Source organism: Pelodiscus sinensis, chromosome 12 (assembly GCF_052426305.1).
Source record: "Pelodiscus sinensis isolate ZL-2025 chromosome 12, ASM5242630v1, whole genome shotgun sequence".
Classification (NCBI taxonomy): Eukaryota; Metazoa; Chordata; order Testudines; family Trionychidae; genus Pelodiscus; species Pelodiscus sinensis.
The window spans coordinates 25,986,436-26,005,712 of NC_143063.1; the positions used below are offsets into that span (position 1 = coordinate 25,986,436).

Here is a 19,277-nt window from a genome sequence, read left to right on the forward strand (position 1 = left end):
GAAAACCTTGACCAACATGATGTCAGGTTGTTTCTTCTTCCGGCAATATTTGAAATCACTCTGCCTCTAGTTTTTAAAGGTTGTATTTTCCTGGAGTGGGGCATTTACACCATTTTTTATTTATGCTGGAATGTGGAAAATTCATACTTTCCTAAAGGATGGTGCGAATGGCTGAGTGCATGTACCTTAAAAATAAATGAACTACCTCCCCATGAATGGTTAGTGCAAGAGCATAGTTTGGGGGAAGCAGCTATTTGGAGCCTTGTAGATATCAGTAGTTAGCTCTCATACACTGTGAAAGGATTTACAGATGCTGATTTACTCAGAGAACACATGAAGAACATGTCAATCTTACATTAATGCAAACCTCTCCTTTGATTCATGTAAGCAATGAGTAATACAGTGGAGGGTGTCTTGATGCAATGTTCATTGTATGTGGGCCTGAGACTGTCATAGGACATTTGCAGCCTTGTACTATATAATTAGTTATTTGTAAGGCCTTACCAAATTAATTCCATTTTGGTCAATTTGACAGCTGTAGGATTTTTAAAATGGTAAATTTCATAATTTCAGATATTTAAATCTGAAATTTCATAGAAATTGGAATTGTAGGGGTCCTGACCCAAAAAGAAATAGAGTGAAGGTTTCAAGGATATTCTGGAGGAGGGGTAGTGGCACTGCTACACTTACTTTAATGCTGCTATTGGTGGCAGTCTGGCCTTCAGAGATGGGGGGGCAGTGGCTGTGGGCTGAGAGTCTAGCTCTGAAAGCAGAGCTACCACCAGCTGCAGTACAGAAGTGAGGATGGCATGGCACGGCCACCTTTACTTCTGCACTCCTGCTTGCAGAGCTGGGACCTTAGTCAGCACCTGCCATGCTCAGGGTGCCCAGCACTGAGAGCAATAGCACAGAAGTAAGGGTGACATGGGTACAGCATTGCCACCCCTACTTCTGCACTGCTGCTGGCAAGATGATGCCTTCAGAGCTGGCACCCAGCAAACATTATAACCCCCACTCTTCAGTCACCCAGCTCTCAAAGCAGCACAGAAACAATGGTGGCAACGTTGTAACCCTCCTAAAATAACCTTGTGATCTCCCTGCAACTCCCTTTTGGGTCAGGACCCCCAATTTCAGATACACCGGTCTCCTCTGTGAAATCTGTATAGTACATAGTAAAAGCACACAAAAGGCCAGATTTCACAGGAGGACACCATATTTCATGGTCCATGATGTATATTGTATGGCCATGCATTTGGTCGGCCTCTAAGTATTTGGCTTCAGATGGAATGGAAACGTCATGGCAATGGACTATGCTGTTTAAAATAAGCCATAAAGGTATTGAGTGTAATTCTTGTACGCTGACATTGAAATCCAGCTGGAGGGCATTACATAAGAGTGCTCAGGTAATTGACAGGGTGAAGTCAGTTTCTCCTGTAGTTTAATTACACACTTTTACAATGGGAAACTTTCAGGGAGGAAGAGCAGTCATAAAAGCAATAGGTGGGTCCTTCCTCCATTACAGGAAAGACATTTCCCATAACATCAAATGTGTTACAATAGTCTGTCTACTAGTTTGATTGTTTTGGACGGGGCGGGGGGGGCGGAGGAGGGGGTGTTCCATTTTACATACATGCATATGTGCTGGAATATTAACAACACAGAAATGACACGAGTCACATATGCCAGTCTGACCAGAAGAGGAAGGAAAGATTGTGGATAGTGGAGTTTCAGGGAAAAGGAGGCTTGACTGGTCTGAAAGCGCATGAAGTCATGCAATCGGAACAACGTGTTCACATACCTCCCTCGAGTGCCAGTGTACATGTTGATGAGTTTGCTATTGTGTTTGAACTCTGCACCCCAGGTTGCGTAGCTTAGGCATTAGAGACGTGCTTTCAGATCCAAAGGTCACCGGTTCAACCTTCTGCATTAAGCCACTGCAGAGCCACTAAAGGGTGCTCTGTAGTTATTAGGATGGAAATGGGCAGACAGAATATGCACACAGAAGCTGGAGTGTTATAAAAACCTGGAAGACACTAGGCAAGCTGGATTTACTCTGTGCTGTTTCACATAAATACCTGAAGCTTATAAAGACATGTCAAAATTAACCAAAAGCTACAGCTGGTCCAGTTGCCCTAGTTTGGTTAACATAAAGCAACTTGTGGTGGATTAATTCATTCCTTGATTTCTATGTAAAGGCCCCGTCTGATTTTATTTCCAAAACAATATTGTAAAGCTAAAAATCATGCATAATAGAAATACGTACTTACATTTCTCACTAGCCTGCTTTGAAGATTAATAATGAATGTCAGTACACTTGGAGGAAGGAAAGCAGTACAAAAGTACCCATTATCATCATGGTTACTATCTATTAGTAGTATAACAAAGTCTACTCTTCACTCCTTACTTCAAAGGATTGCCACAGCCACTGGCAACATACACAGTTCCATACAGACTGGGCTGTGGAAATGAGAGGCCTGAATCAGAATTAGGCTCAGCAGCACCACAGGCTCTGGCAGAGTCAAACTTCAGACAGGAGAAAAAAAAGCCACAAATACGCAAAAGGCTGCTCCGCAATAGAAGGATGGTCACCACTGTTATGACACAAACATATTTACATTTCCCTCCTTCCCTGAGGGAATGGCTTTAAGCTAGCGAACAAGAAAGCAAACTCCTTTTATTGGACTAGCAGCAGGGCGGACCCAAAACATGTCATGGAAGGTCCCAATCCTCCACTACCCTGCTTAAGATTGCCAGATACTTTCACAAAAAATACCGAACATGTAGGGGAAAAAATTGGTTGAGCCAACCCCCCCCCCCCCCCCAAAAAAAACCAAAAAACCAGGGGACCAAAGTTGTTGAGCCAAAAAAAAAAAAAAAGCACAAAAAAGAAAAAGTCACTGTGCCTTTAAATTCCCAGGCTCCCCACGCCCCTGCCAGATGTGGCAGGGGAAGAATGTTCCAAGCAGCCTTCCATCCAAGAAAAACAGAAAATACCGGACATTTTACATGTCCAGTATTTTCTGGGTTTTTTTTTAAACCGGATAGAAGCTGCAATTACTGCACGGTCCAGACCAAAATCAGACACCTGGCAACCCTTACTCTGCTCATTGAGCATTCATTGACACCGATGCAAAGGGTGGTGTACAATATTACCAGATCCAGTTGAAATCATTTTGTACCCACTTTAAACTGACATGACTACACAAGGTTGCAAGTCTACGGAGCGTCAGGCTCCTGATGAACGCAAAAACATTTAACTAACAGACCACACATTGGAGTGGAAATCTAGAAAAGACTTTGAAAAGGTGATTCGTGACTAGGGCCCTACCAAATTCATTGCAGGAAAACCATGTCACATACCTGGAGATCTAGTCTTGTGTGAGCTTTTACCTTATACTAGATAGATTTCTCAAATGGGGGTCCTGCCCAAAAGGAAGTTACAGGGGAGTCACCAGATTATTTTAGGGGATTGACAATATTGCCACCCTTACTTCTGCACTGCCATCAGAGCTCGGTGGTTGGAGAGCAGCAACTGTTGGCCAGGCACCCAATTCTGAAGGCAGCCCCTTGCCAGTAGCAGTGCAGAAATAAGGGTGGCAACACCATACCATGCCATCCTTACTTCTGAACTGGGTCACCAGAGCGTGGCAGTTGCTGACTAATGGCCTGGCTCTGCAGACACCAATGCAGAAGTAAGGATGGCACTACCATGCCATTCCACCCTTATTTCTTTTCTGCTGCTGGCAACAGCTCTGCCTTCAGAGCTGGACTCCCAACCAGCAACTATTGCTCTTCCAGCTGCCCAACTCTGAAGGTAGTAAGAGCAGTGCAGAAGTAAGAGAAACAGTATTGCCGCCTGCCCCTACAATAACCTTACAACCCTAACAGCTCATTTTTGGGTCAAGGATCCCTACAATTACAACATGGTGAAATTGCATCTTTAAATATCTGACATCATGAAAGGTACTATTTTTAAAATCCTATGGCTGTGAAATTGACCAAAATGGATGGTGAATTTGGTAGCACTCTACTCATGACAGTCTGCTACCTGAATTGGTCCTGAGTGCATGTAAGAAATTGCTGGATTCTCTTAAGCTAATCTAGCAAGTGTCATTCATGCTACAAAGAGCAAAGTCTTGTCTTTTTATAATTTGGAGGAGTAGATCATATGGGGCTAACTGAAAAGGTGAGGAAGGAAGTTTAGGAGCATCTCCTACATTTTGGTTTTAGGGTAAAAGGTTTAGATGAAAGGATGAGTTGATGGATATGAGTTAAAAGTTGGGCCTAGGATAGAAGTGATTGGTTGCCCTATCCGTGCAGTAGGATCAAAAAAAGTTGCAAGCTGGATTGAGAGTAATATTATGGAATCATTTTTTTCCTTGGACTTTTCAGATGCAAATGAAAACTGAGCTGATCATACATACAAATACAAGGAGAAATTACCTACAGTGCTGCTTTTCTGAAGATATTCTTTTGACAGAATCCACATTCCTGTCTGCGAGATCCATTGGAAGAACTTCAGCTCATAAAAATGCTGACATATGAGGGAAGCAGTATCAGGGTTGTGAGCTAGGTGCCCTTATTGGCTAGCTGCAGGAAAAATCACCTTCAGTATCCTTGCTCTTCAATTCTATAAGTTGATTCAGACCAATTTGCATGATTAATTTGCCATAGCTTCTTTCAAGACATGGAACTTGTGTGAAATACAGTACAGCTGAAATAAAATATAAATCTCTTAAGGACAGTTTTATTAGATCAGTTTTGAGCCAGATTTACACTGATTATTCACTCCCATCATTTCATATCTCATACAATAGCAGGTCATGTTATGCTGTCATCAGACCATACAGAGGGGGAGTATCTAATATATGCATAATCAGAAGAACCATATTAACTTAACATAATGGTTCCACTTTTTACCTTTTGTGCACACTGACTGTGGAGGAAAAAAGATTAACCGGAACACTGAAAACGTTCAAATTCCATTATATAGATTCCTTGAGGCCTAAATATAACCGGCGGTTCCCTGCACTTCTGATACTTGCTGAGATAACGTATAATAGTTTAAGATCGGATATTGTCTCTCAGGAAACAATAAACAGCCTTTGCAAGTAGCTAGACTCATGGCCTCATCGTTTTTTTACCTCTCTTATTCATAAGAACCTATGCTAACATTTACAATAATATTCTTTCAAGATGTTGAAACATGCTTGTAGAAATGGAGGGAGACAAACCACAAAATAAGAGCAAACAAGTTCTTACAGAGAAATCTTCATTGGCAGATCTTAAAATGCCTTAAAAAAAGAGGTCAGAAACATCATACTGTTTCACAGATGGAGAAACTAAAGCAGAGCATAAACAGAAATAATGTCACTTGCTCAAAGTTACTCAAAAAACAATCAACAGAGGCAGGATAGAACTCAAGTTTCTCAAGTCCAAAGCAAGTGTCTTATCTGATAGCTGCTAGATGACACTGTCTCCCTTTATGCTGCCCAAAATGTGAAAAGAGAGATCCCTGCTGAAATGGTTTATACTGTCCATACTGTTTATTAATCATCATCATTATTGTTATGAGAAGTTCAAATACAGGGTAAATATGTTTTACATTTTGGGGACTTTTTTGTGCCTTTGTATGTGTTCATCGCTAAAGCTGCACGGTTCTGGTAAAGTCTGAGCCATCAACTTAAACTGGAATGTCAGAATTTTTGCAAACTTTGGAATGGAATGTATCTATTTTCCTATTATGCTCTTGTAGAATTCATAAATCATATTTAATGGGAGGTATTAACACAGAATTACTGCAATTATGTGATAAATGTTTGATTTCTGGCTCATAGTTTGAGAAATGCATTGGATGTCTGCGATCTCTAGAAAAGGTAAAGAAGAAACCTGTTCTAAATAAAGGCGAAAAGCTTTAGTTCATGGTAAGGCAAAGACATTAGCTTAAACACCACCCCCGCCCCCCCCCACACCACCACCACTAAGCTGAAAGTCTGCCGTTCAATTAGACTTGAGCTATACTCCAAAACTGCATTCTCCTTTATTGTCAAGTAGTGTCAGTCTCTCCAGCCAGCTAGTGTTACCAGCAGGAGTGTATCTCTGGTAGAAAAAAGCAGCATAATTACTACAGCAGCAGTCAGCAATGGAACAGCTGCACTGGTGCTAAGCAGTTAGTGTAGACACAGCTCACAGGTTACCACACTCTGTCAGGTTACTCACAGCAACAATGACACAGCGGTAAACCCCACCATGGCCACCACCCAAACTCTGCAATATCGGAACTATCCCTTTCTCCCCCACTGCTACCCTAAATCTCTCTGCCTCTAGTTTTCAAAGGTTGTATTTTCCTGGAGAGGGGAATATGCAACATTTTTCATTTATGCAAATTCTATCTACTCCATTGCTACCACTAGTGCTACTGCAACATTAGCGGCAATTGCTAGAATAGGGATACTGATACTTCTAGTGCAGACAAGGCCCCCATGAACCAGCCTTGAGAGCATGTGTGTGTTTCAAACAGTCAGTGCATCATCTGCCAAGGAGATGTCAGCTGAGAGAAATCAGAGGTTAATAGCTTGGCAGTACTTGCACTACTGCCAGTAGTGGTCCTTCTGCCAAGAGAGATGCTGGCTAGGGATGTTAAATTTTGATTAGTCAATTAATCGAATAGTCAATGCAATTTGCATCGACTATTCAATTAGCCAATAAGGGCACCTCCGCCTTTGAAGTGTAGCAACAGCCCCAGGGCTGTAGCTACACTTCAAAGGCAAAAGCACTGCAGGGAGCACAGAGCCAACAGGGCAGTCCCTCACTGGCCCCCGTGGTCCCTGCAGAATTTCAAAGCAGCAGCACCACGTGGAGCCCAGGTGAGCAGGGGACTCCCCCGTTGACCCCAGGCTTTGTGCGGCACTGCCGCTTTGAACCACCACAGGGAGCCCAGGGTCAGAGGGAGACACCCCCGTTGACCCCAGGTTCTGTGCAGCACTGCCGCTTTGAAACACCACAGGAAGCCCAGGGTCAGTCTCCATGCAGCGTTTCAAAGTGGCAGTGCTGCATGGAGCCTGGGGTCATTGGAGGAGTTCCCAGCTGATCCCAGGACACACCCAGCACTACTGCTTTAAAACGCCACATGCAGCCTGGGAAGTCTGCAGCTGGCCCCGAGCTGCACGCAGCACTTCTGCTTTGAAGCATCCCCTCCTCCTCCCTCTCCTTGCTGCCTCTTTCTGATAGAGACAGCAGTGGGAGTGGGGGTGGGAATGAGTAGTCCACTACTGTGTTGACTATTCGATAAGCAAATGCATGTGCTTATCGGATAGTCCACTACTCGACTAGTGGTTTGCATCTCTAATGCTGGCCCAATGTTTCAGAATCCTTCACTATTGAATCATAGAACACTAGAACTGGAAGGGACCTCGAGAGGTCATCGAGTCCAATCCCCTGTTCTCATGGCAGGACCAAGCACCATCTAGATCATCCCTGATAGCAGGTCTGTCTAACCTGCTCTTGAATATCTCCGGTGATGGAGATTCCACAACCTCCCTAGCCAATTTATTTCAGTGTTTAACCACCCTGACAGTTGGGAAGTTTTTCCTAATGTCCAACCTAATCCTCCCTTGCTGCAGTTTAAGCCCATTGCTTCTTGTCCTATCATCAGAGGCCAAAGAGAAAAATTCCCCCCCCCTCCTCCCTGTGATACCCTTTTAGATGCCTGAAAACTACTATCATTTCCCCTCTCAGTGTTCTCTTTTCCAAACTAAACAAGCCTTGCCTCATAGCTCATGTTTACTAGACCTTTAGTCATTTTTACTGCTCTTTTCTGGACCTTCTCCAATTTCTCCACATATTTCCAGAACGGGACACAATACTCTTAGGAGTGTATTTTCCTTAGAGATGCTATGAAAGGTAAGCAACAGAGTGCATAGGTTGCAACTACCCAGTGTTAGTGCACTGAAAAGTACACACAAGTAAAACTGCACATGTTTGTGCCAGGATAAGACCCCCCCAGAAAGTCAGATCCTCAAAGGGTTCACCAGTCTCCTAACACAGGGGTGGCCCACCTAAACCAGAGGAGCCAGAATTTACCAATGAACACTGCCAAAGAGCAACAGTTCTATGTCACCAACCCTGATCATCTCCCCACCACAACTCTCAGCACATCCCACCCACTGGTCAGTGCCTCCTTCTCCTCTTCCTCCTGCCCACTGGGATCAGCTCTCTTTCAATGGGAGACACTGGAGGGGGGAAGCACGGGTGTGACAGGCTCAGTGGAGAGGGTAGGAAGTGGCAGGATCCTAGGGAGAAAGGTCCTAGGGCAGAGCTGGGGGTTGAACAGTGAGCACCCTCTGGCTGAGTGGAAAGTTGGCATATGTAGCTCCAGCCCTGGATTTGGTACCAATGCAAAGAGCCGCATATTAACTTCTGACAAGCTGTGTGTGGCTCTGTTAGCCGCCTCTGGTCTAAAGGGTAAAGCAGTCCGAGTGCTACTAATTACAAACTGTATCAGCGGAATCTTTTTTTTTTAAAGATATAATCTAGTATTAGTAATAAAGTTATAACACTGTGCCCTTCAATAGCTTCTTCCAAACAAGGACCTCCAGGAATTCTATAGCCAGCGATTAGTGATTAATAAAAAAAAAAAAAAATCAGAATGGTCATCCTGAGTTAGATCAATATTCCATCTAAGTGCAGTAGCCTGTAGACAGAATGAATAGAACAGGGCAGTTTATTGAGTGACCCAGCCCATGTCATCCAGTCCAATATTTTTGCACGTTGAGGTTTAGGGCCACAGAGTCTGGGGATGTGGATCTGTTCTTCTTGGATAATAGCCAGAAACAGGCCTATTCCTCATGAATTTATTCAGTTCTCTCTTATGAATCCAGTTATACTTCTGTCCTTTGCATCACTGCATCATTCTGTGAAGCATGTCAGTGTCATCCTCTTTATTTTACAAATAAGGAAATTGAATGAGGAATTTAAATCACTCATCCAAGGGCACACAGCAAAATGTTGCTCCATCAGATCAACTAGCCACCTTCAGAACTGTGCCACAAAACAACGACAAAGTATTTCTCCAAACAGCTCAGCTGTTCATACAGGGGAGGAATTGGAACACAGACCATGTGGGGGAAAAAGTGAGCTAGCCATACAATGAAATATTGTCATTATGTCCCAGCATGCAGCAGAGAAATGGCACAGAACAGTGCCTCATGGTGGCAGCAAAAAAATCCTACGTGTGCAACATCTGGAGAAGACTAATGCAGAAGTTCTGCAAATGTTTTTCAGCAGAAAAGCCGTGCTGAGCTGTTTGTAGATGGTGTGAAAGGGACAGAAAGGGTCCTTTAGAAACAGAAGTGTCCAAAGCGAAATTAATCAGCCATTTGCTTCTCCTTTCTGTGGAAAAATCTAAGACTCTCATACTTACATAGTACGTGATCTGAGGAAGTGGGTCTGGCCCACAAAAGCTCATCATCTAATTAAACCATCCTATTAGTCTTTAAAGTGCTACATAGTTTTTCCTTTTGTTTTACACTTACATAGTAGCAGTGATAGATGTTGTGACTCATACCAGGCAGATAATTCCACATTACTCTGTCCTATAAGCACCCATTCTACACAGCTTGTGAAGGAACTGTGTCTGCTGGTTAGAGCACAAGAGCAGGAATTGGGATTCCTGGTTTCAAATCCCAATTCTTCCATCAACTCGCTGTGTAACATGGGGCAAGACACTTACACAGTAGTCCAAGACCTACTTTCCACCTATAAAACAGAGATAGCAATTGAAAAAGCTGCATTTTGGTCTTAGGAGTTAGATTTTGGGGGGGAGGGATACTTCTGAGGGGGCAAGACAGGTGCCATCATTAGAGGGAATGATTTGTCACCAGGTGTGTCTGTGTACATGGAGTTAACATTTCTCTGGGATGCTTTTGAAAAATAATTGGGGTCATTATAGAGAAGAGTTCCTCCAAAGCCTTTATTTGAGTAGCCCCACAAGGCTCAGCTCTCACCCTGTATTACTATTCAACATCCATATGAAGGTTATTGGGACAGATGGTGAAACAACACAGGATGAAATGCCAGCAATACACAGTTTAACTCCCAGCCCTCTGTCTCTTCCATGTTAAATACAAACAGCACCATCTCCCAAGTCTCTCAGGCCACGTCTACATTACACAGAAGATCAACGCTCCAGAGGTCGATATTCTGGCATTCGATGTAGTTAATCAAATATGGACCCCTACATCGAACACTCAGGCAGCTGTTAAAACACCAGCTGTGAAGATCTGACTTAGGCTGACTGTTGTATCTGACTTGTATAAACATAATTGGTCTATAACCCAGTTTTTAAACTTGTAAAGTAGTAAGTTGACTCATACCTGAGCCTCACTAAAACTAATAATGCAAACTGAAGAAGAAATACACATAGGCAAAACCATTAGTGACTTTCAGCATGACTGACTGGAAGAATTTGATTTTGTTGATAAACATCCAATTCACCATACACAGGCAAACCAATGACAAATATTTCCTTTGATGATCATTGAAATTTACAGATAAGCAACGTATGAAAAAATACTGCTTGAAAATGTGGAGTTTGATTTAAGGATATTTACTTTGAATATTTTGACATTAGGGATGTTAAAGATTAACTTTACTGGCTAACTGCTAAACGGGAGGCCCCCCATGCCTGCTCAGCCAGCAGCCCCCACCGCCAGCAATTGGTTAACTGGTTAAACAAATCGTTTAACTAGTGAACTGTTTTGGGCCTTTTTATAACCATATTTGACAAATGATGTTGACAAGTTGTGCTTTCGTGATTTTTGAATCTCAATGTCATTAGATAATTTCCCAGCAGCTGTGAACATTTAAATTGATAAAAACAGAAGTAGTACACAAAATCCCTGTTTTTGCATAACCAGGAAAAACTTAAATTGACAAAAATAAGTGTTTAAAAATAAATTGATATTATCTATCAAAAGTTATAAAAATTAAAATCTAACTATGCCAAGCCTACTTACAACAATGCTTCTGTGTAAATTGGCAGCAGCTTAGATCTATCCATTTATTTAGCTGACTGTTAGGCTATGTCTACACTACAGTGCTATTTCAGGATACCAGAGGTATCCTGAAATAGCTATCCTGCATCTTAGCAGCAAGCCCATTATTTCAAAATATAACAGGCTCGCTATTCCGACATCCCTGTAAAACTCATTGCACAAGGAGTAAGGGACATTTTGGAATAGCGGGTTATTTTGAAACTGACTCAAAATAAGCAACATAGTTTGCATAGTTAAAATTGTATAGCTTATTTCGAGCTATGGATGCAGAGTAGATGCACCCATACTTGGCAGGTATGCCAAGTCCAGTTGGGTATACTAGTCATTATAATGGTAAAACTGACTTTCTGAAGCTAATTATTTATTTTCCTATTACAACAAAAAACACAAAGTTTACCACTCTCTCTACATATGACCTATACCTTATTAATAACCAGGATGGGTAGGGATGCAACATCAAGCTCTGAGGGTCCCTATCTTCTATTTGTCAGAAGCTGGAAATAGACAGGGAATAAATTACCTGATGATTATCTTTTTCTATTCATTCACTCTAAATAACCTGGCATTGGCCACTGTCAGAAGACAGGATAGTGGGCTAAATAGACCATTGGTCTGATCCAATACAGCCCTTATGTTCTTTATAGTCACCAACAACCAATTTTACTGGAGACATAGTTATCGGTAGGCTAATATTTTTTGCCCTGTAAAGAGTTTTATTAATAGCAACAAAATAAGAGAGATTGCAGTTTCATGAAGAAAAGCATTAGAAAGCCTAGAGACTTGTACTGATAAGACTACATGGTTTTAAAAACTTTATTTTCCCCCCACTAGATGGCATGTCTCAATCACTAATCTACACTAGAATTCAACCTTTTAAAAAAGCAGAATATTTTCTCCCTTTCCTAGTTTCCCATGTTTGCTTTCCACTTGAAAGCCAGACAGTTTAAAAAAAAAGGGTGGGGGGATAATTTTAGCTAAAAATACACCATCTGCTTGTGAAAATCTAGCTTGATTCTGTCACATCTACAACAAACCAGGTTAATCACCAGCATTGGAGCAGATGGTTTCTTTGTATAAATATGCCCATCTCCCCATAGTGACTCTTCTTCAGCTGCTTCCTGAAACTGCTGGCACTGCTTTACCTTTGTTTCCTAGGTGACGACTGTCTCTTACACTCAAACTAGACATTATGCAGCTGGAATGGATTTCAGAAGTTGCCATCTCCTGCCCATGACTGCTTCCAATCCCTACAAAAGATGCTGCGGTGGACAGACATCTCTGTGCCAAAGAACAGCAACAGATGGAGGTTAATAAATTATCTTACAACTGCCCTTTTGCTCAGATGATGAAGTTTGCTGAGGAGTTCTTCTGAACCCAACCAAATCCCCTGACAAGATCAAGAAACAAATTAGGCACAAATGCAAAGGTGCAAGATTATAAGCTGCAGGGCTATAGGGTGAAATTAGATCTAGCAACATTCTGTGAAATTCTACTAACGTGAACTGGGACAAAGATTTTAGGGTGGCTACTTTGAAAAGGGGCTCTCTATAAATGGTCTTGAGGGCTTCATTCTCATTATCAAGTATTCTCAATATACATGTAGGAAGGTATTTTTCTCAGTGCCAACTCCAAAAACTCAGGTTGAGCAGAGATTTGAGCTGCATTCTTTGCTCCTTATTCATTGTCACCAGTAATAATATGCTCTGAATGCCCAGTTAGGTTGTTGGCACATTGACACCTGCACAGTCTTATTGCCCTCAGGTTTTATTTGTCTTGGGGCTTTGAACTACACAAAGATGATACTAAGATGGAACAGAATTCAGCTCACTTCCTGTTGACACTGCAAGAGGTTTCAATTTGTGTCACCAGCTTACCTAAGCAGATCTCACCTATGTTCACTAAAACCCAGTGTTACTGTGACTCAATTATGAGGAACACATTGGTATCACATCAGACATGGGAATCATTTCATCACCTGAGCATTCTCACATCATATCAGTTTTTATCAGACCACCCTTTTGTCACTGAGGTATGTCTACACAGCAGCATTATTTTGGAATAACTGATGTCATTCCGAAACAATAAAGAGCATATCTACATAGCAAGACATTATTTTGAAATAATATCACACTGGAGGATTTCTTACTCCCACGCCTGTAACCCTCATTTTACGAAGAGTGATGGAAGTCAAAGGAAGAATGTTCTTCCTTTGACTTCCTACTGTGTAGACAGCACCAAAAGCTGAAACACGCTATTTCGACTTAAGCTATGCAATTGACGTAGCTGAAGTTGCGTAGGTGAATTAGATTTTTACCCTGCTGTGTAGACATGCCCTCAGTGTGCTGAGAGCAGAGAGATGGAGAATAGGTTGGTATTACTGAAATGCTTCCTGAAAACAAGTAGGCTGCATCTAGACTGGCATGATTTTGCACAAATACTTTTAACGGAAACATTTTCCGTTAAAAGTATTTGCACAAGAGAGCGTCTATACTGGCATGTGCCTTTGAGCAAAAGATTTGCTTTTGCACAAAAGCATCCATGCCAGTGTAGACGCTCTCTTGCGCAGGAAAGCGCCAATGGCCATTTTAGCCATCAGGCTTTCTTGTGCAAGAAATTAACTTGGCTGTCTACACTGGCCCTCTTGCACAAGAATACTTGCACAAGAGGGCTTATCCCTGAGCGGGAGCGTTGGAGTATTTGCACAAGAACCACTGATTTTGTACAGTACAAAGTCAGTGTTCTTGCGCAAATACTCGCAGCCAGTGTAGACAGGCGGCAAGATTTTGCGCAAAAGCGGCTGCTTTTGAGCAAAATCTTGCCAGTCTAGATGCAGCCGTGATGGTTTGTCAAATTGGAAATATCAATTTGTGAGAAATGCAAAATGACCGCACTGGAACCCAGAGTGATACATTAAAGATCACCAATTCTGCCCCAAGAGTACACCTCAAATCTATGGGGGGAAACCATGGGCATTCCAGTCCACCTACTGACCATTCCAGCTGCCTGCAAGGATGCTTGTAACAGGTCCTGATCCAGGACAACAGTCAACTGAAGTCACTATCAGTGTTCCCGCTAAGATTTTCCATCCATGAGCGGAGAGAGTTTTGTGTTGTACACCAACAATGAGGTCACATGTGCTTGTTCAGATGTGTGCTACTGTGGCACCCACCAGTGGCGCTGCGCCCCAAGAGATTCTCCCAGATAGCATCCCCCTTTCATGGGGAAAAGGTGAGATGTGCCCTCCCCTCTCTTCCCCCCTGGAGAGCACTGCTCCATGGGCAGCCTGTGTACAGGACAGGCTGCTCATCACAGGGTTGGTTGAGAGTCCCCACCTGGGGCAGAGGGAAACTGCTGCCAGCGCCCAGGGAGTGAGGTGCTGGGGGTGGGGCATGTGGGGAGTGAGGGAGGACAGGGTTGGGAACAAGGGGCTCAGAGGCAAAAGCAAGGTGCACCACAGCCCAGCTCTGTACAGCCGCCACACAGCCAGTCCAGGAAGCAGTTGGGAAGCCACTTCATGGCCCTGAACACAGCACCAGCCCTAGGGAAGGGCTGGAGCTGACTGACCACTTGAACAGCCCCCCCACCACCACGCAGCTCCAGCTGCCAGAGCAGCCCAGGCCCACCCCACCACACTGCCCCCGTCATACAAACTCCTGACTGGTCCGCCCCTGCCCCCAGCAGGTCCCTGCAAGCCAGCCCTGGCCCCCCAAGTAGGTCCCAATCCCCCCGCCATGTAGCAGATCCTAGAACTCCACCAACACCACAGAATAGTGCCTGTCACTGAAGTAGGCCCCAGCCCTCCCTGCCACATGGCTTCAGCATCCCCTCACCCCACCCCCTCAAAACCCTCCCAACTACACCACCTCAACTGGCCCTGGCCCAGTGCAGCCACCTGCCACATTGCTCATCTTCCAGATGGCCGTGCAGGCATGCACCTTAGCGGGAACTGTGGTCACCATGGTTTAAATGCTGTCCTGAATCAGTGCCATCATGTGGACAGCTGCCTCCAGTAGGCAGTGAGGCCTAGTGAAAAGTGCACTGGACCGAGATTCAGGAGATCTGGGTCTGTCATTGGTCTGTTGGGTAACCTTCAACAAGTCACTTCACCCATTGAAACATGTTGAAGCAGTAGGCATTTTTGTTAGAAAAAAAGAATTGAAGCCAGGATCTCATTTTATGTGGGACACTCTACAGCAGAGGTGGGCAAGATCCAGCCAACCAAGCCACCAGATCTGGCCCATGGGCTGCCCCACAGGGACCCTCTGGCACAGAGCAGCCCCATGCTGCTTTAAACAGTTGGCTGCTCCCTGTGGTTCTCTCCTCCTCCTGGCCCTGGGAGCCGAGAGCAATAGGGGCAGCTAGCTATTTTGAGCAGCCTGGGGCTGCGGCAGGCAGGGAGCCTGCCTTGGAGTCCTGCATGGCTGCGGACCAAAAGCCTCCCAGCCAGAGCCTGCCTCTTGCACCCGTCCTCCCACCCCGCCAACTCCCTGCCCCAGACCACCATCCCCTCCTGCCCCAGGTTATCACCTAAACCCTCTGCATGCCTCTCACCCAAGTCACAACTCCCTCCCAGACCTTGCACCCCCTCCTACACCTGTCCCCTGGGCCAAAATCTCCTGCACCCATACCCCCCTCCCTGACCTTGCACCAGATCACAACCCCCTCCTTCATTCAAACTCCCTCTCAAACCCCACACCCTCTCCTGCATCCCAGATCCCATACCCCCAAGCTCCATTCTGTACCCAATCTCCATACAAGACCCCACAACCCCCTCCATGGAAAAGTGTAATGCTTGACCATTTACCAAAATCTTGGTGTGCCCCTGCTCATAAAAAATTAATGCCCACCCTTGCTCTACAATCAGATACCCAAGTACTTTAAAATTACTACTGATTTTGACTGGATTTAAATAGATGATCCTGATGTGAAAGACTCCGTGTCTCCAACCCTCAAATTATCTTCATCTGCTGTCCCTTTTAGGCAATGGCTCATTTTAAGTGTTGCGGCTTTGAAAGCAGCTACTTCAATTTACAGTTTTCTACAACTTTTCCAACTTATGCACAGTGATATTTCTAAAACAGATACCAGATTGTATGAAAACATGGAAGACTAAATGCATCCAAAAGTATTTGAATAAGCCAACTGTATTAAAAATACAGTAAACTTCCAATAATCTGGCACCTTTAGGACCCAGGGGGTGCCGGATTATCAGATATGCCGGACTATCGGAAGGGAGGGCTATGAGGGGGTCTAGGGTGGTGTGGGGGAATGCCACCCCAGACCCCTCATAGCCCCTCCCCCCCTTCCGATTGTCTGGCTCTGCCCCAGGCATCCCTGATTCAGCCGCTGCTGGTCAGTTTCAGCAGTAGCTGAATTGGGACGCCTGCGGCAGAGCAGCTGGGGTGCTGCCGGGTTGGTCCTGCAGCGCCGAGGGGCAGCGCTACAGGACCAACCAGCAGCACTCCAGCAGCTCTGCCCCCAGCTTCACCGATTCAGCCGCTGGTCAGTTTCAGCAGCAGCTGAATCGGGGAAGCCGGGGGCAGAGAAGTTCCAATGGTTCAGCTGCCCGGAGCACTTCCGGGTTCCTGATGGTGCCGGACTATCAGGAGTGCTGGACTATCAGATGCCGGACCATCAGATGCCAGACCAATGGAGTTTTACTGTACTTTGGAAATGAAATTATACTCTCCTGCCTTGGTACTATGCACCAAGACTCATCCAGCTGTAATCCACTTCTGTTCTGCTTTCCATTTTATTGGAAAGAACTACTAAAGACAGTGACACACTCAACTTAGTCCATGAACTCTGCAGGGGAGGACAATATAGGCTTAAGGTATATTACATCTGTACAAAGTAAATTAACCAAATCCAAGCAAGCACATTTGGTAAACTGTCAATCAAGAACACTTTTTCCCAGCCAGATTCCAAATTTTGGAAGCCTGACAAAAATTCTTTATTTTGATTTTACTATTAGGAAAAGAATATAATATAAAAACAATTTAATTTCTTGTACATTTTTACATATAAAAGAAGGCACCTTTGTACACTTTGTATATATGAGCTTTTTTTACAGTATTTCAATATAAATAGTGGAAAACCAGAAGATAATAAGCATAATTCCATTTAGATTTCCTCAGTTTCAACATGTATGGGAAACCATCCCAAATCATTATTCAATATAGTTTGACATAATAAAACAACATGCCTCATTTTTGCTAATGTTTCAGTTCACAATTCTGATAGACTTGATTTGTTTTAAAAACACGATATGCCATCAGGATGCAGGGGTACATTATTTTCTATCACAAGACATACATATATTGCTACTGGTGCACAGAAAAAGTTAAGATTTGGCTAAGAGAACTCATTTGTACTGAAGATTTGTTCATTACACCATTACTCTTTGAAAATATTTTAAAGAAAAGAAAGGACTAATTAACACTTACAGTTCAGATTCAACAAATTTCAGTCAGAGCAAAGCATTTCTCCTCTACAAGGCAATGCTGAGATGACAAACCCAATTCTGTGACTGGCAGGGAGACGTCAGCAGGAGACGTCAGCAGCCACCACCATTTTAGAAGCCTTTTTGGTCAAGCCTTCCCAAAAAAGATTAGCAGGAGCAACCTAGTTATACATGTTTTGTCTACCTGTAGCAATAAGGTTCAGCTAGGCATTTGCCAGACTTGTAGGTGAATAAAAAAAACTCAATTAGGATAAAATTGTAGCAGGGAACAAAGAAAAGTTTGAGAAGATATTTAACTTGTCAGCAGAAGTCCCTTTAATCTTGCAATCTTCACAGTTCAGGAGTAGAAAGTGGGTAAAATTTTCAAGTGACTTTGGAGCGTAAGTCACTCTTAAAAGTGGGACCTAAGAGCCTAAGTCACTACAGTGAATCTGAAAATTTTCCTACTCATATTTGGTGTGAGAGAAACATAGTTTCTTTAATGTTTTACCTTGATTTCAGTTTTCAATACCCAGTAACTGAAATTGCACAGCAAGTCAGTTTAAGATAATACAGTACAGCCTGCGCCCGACTTGCGAAGCAATCGGTTCCAGAGACAGCATTGCAAGTCAGGGGCGTCGTAAATTGAGATCGCATTTATGACAGGCATCGTACGCCATTGTAAATGTGGGGCCAAGGATGTATGTCGGAGGATTTCGGCCCCTTCCGCACTTACAGAAAAGGTCGTAAGTGCGGGAGGGTCACAAAATTGGGCCATCGCAAAGCAGGGGCCTCCTGTAATCTAATTCTAGATTCACAAAAAAAAAAAAAAAAATAATATATCTGCCTATGACATTTACTTAACTTTACAATTAGCTGCAATAACTAGTAATCATTATATTAAATGAAAAAAATCACAGTTGTCAAAATGAAATTTCCTTCATTGTAAAGTGGAAAAAAAACAAAGAAACCTCAAAACCCAAACACACTCTGGAAAGGTTTACTCTCCATATCGTATTTCTGCTTTTAGCTCGTGTGAGAGATAATTTATTAGTACTGCTGCCAGCTTCTGTTGGAGGGCAGCATTTCCCATTACAAGGGCAGTCAACTGTGCAGCATCAGTCCAGTCTAAGTTTCTGATAATAGCGAAGGCATCGTCATAGAGCTTCTGCTGCTCGGCAGGGGACAGTTCCAGTATAATCTGGGGGATTGGCTTAAACTGTCCAGCAGTCATCCAAGCACCAAATAAACCACCAACTGCACCCCCTAGGAAATAAAGGGAGAAGTCTTTAGTCAGTCTCCACTTTTTCTTATTAAACTTCAATCCCTACCCAGCAATAACCAGGCTTCAAAAAACAAACCTGGTGCTTCTGTCTCTATCAGAAACCAATGAAGAAAGTTGTGTGGCCAAGGCACCATTACTTTAATAGTGACACATAAAACTAGTTAAAAATATCCAGAGAGTTTCCAAGACTTTAAGTTAGCTCCCATTACAAACCAATTCTTAAAACAAATCAGCACTAATAATTTAAAGCCCTAAATTAGTGAGACGGAATCATCCTTTATGGCACTAACTAGTCTCTTTCAGAGAAAAATGAAGATCATAGACTCTGGATAAAGCCCTCTGGTCAAGGAAATCATAAGACAAAATGTACTTTGGTGGCCAATGTTAATCTTCTACTCTCTCTCATTACAAATCGATACCGTAGTACAAGTGTCTGCTACTGTTAAAGAGGAATTACTCCTCTTGTTCCTTTTTTCAAGTCCTATCACGGATGGTG

The 19,277-nt window shown here is 43.4% G+C and overlaps 1 protein-coding gene across 3 annotated transcripts in view; it reads right to left on the minus strand.

Moving 5' to 3' along the window:
* Window positions 1-17,038: 17,038 nt before the first annotated feature.
* The window catches only part of C12H19orf12 (chromosome 12 C19orf12 homolog), a 79,275-nt gene continuing 77,036 nt past the window's right edge, over window positions 17,039-19,277 (minus strand). For all 3 annotated transcript variants that reach the window (XM_025183694.3, XM_006121203.5, XM_075940178.2), the window contains exon 3: window positions 17,039-18,762. In XM_025183694.3, the coding sequence (XP_025039479.1) occupies window positions 18,497-18,762 (266 nt within the window). In that variant the 3' untranslated portion in view covers window positions 17,039-18,496. The remainder of the gene's footprint in view (window positions 18,763-19,277) is intronic.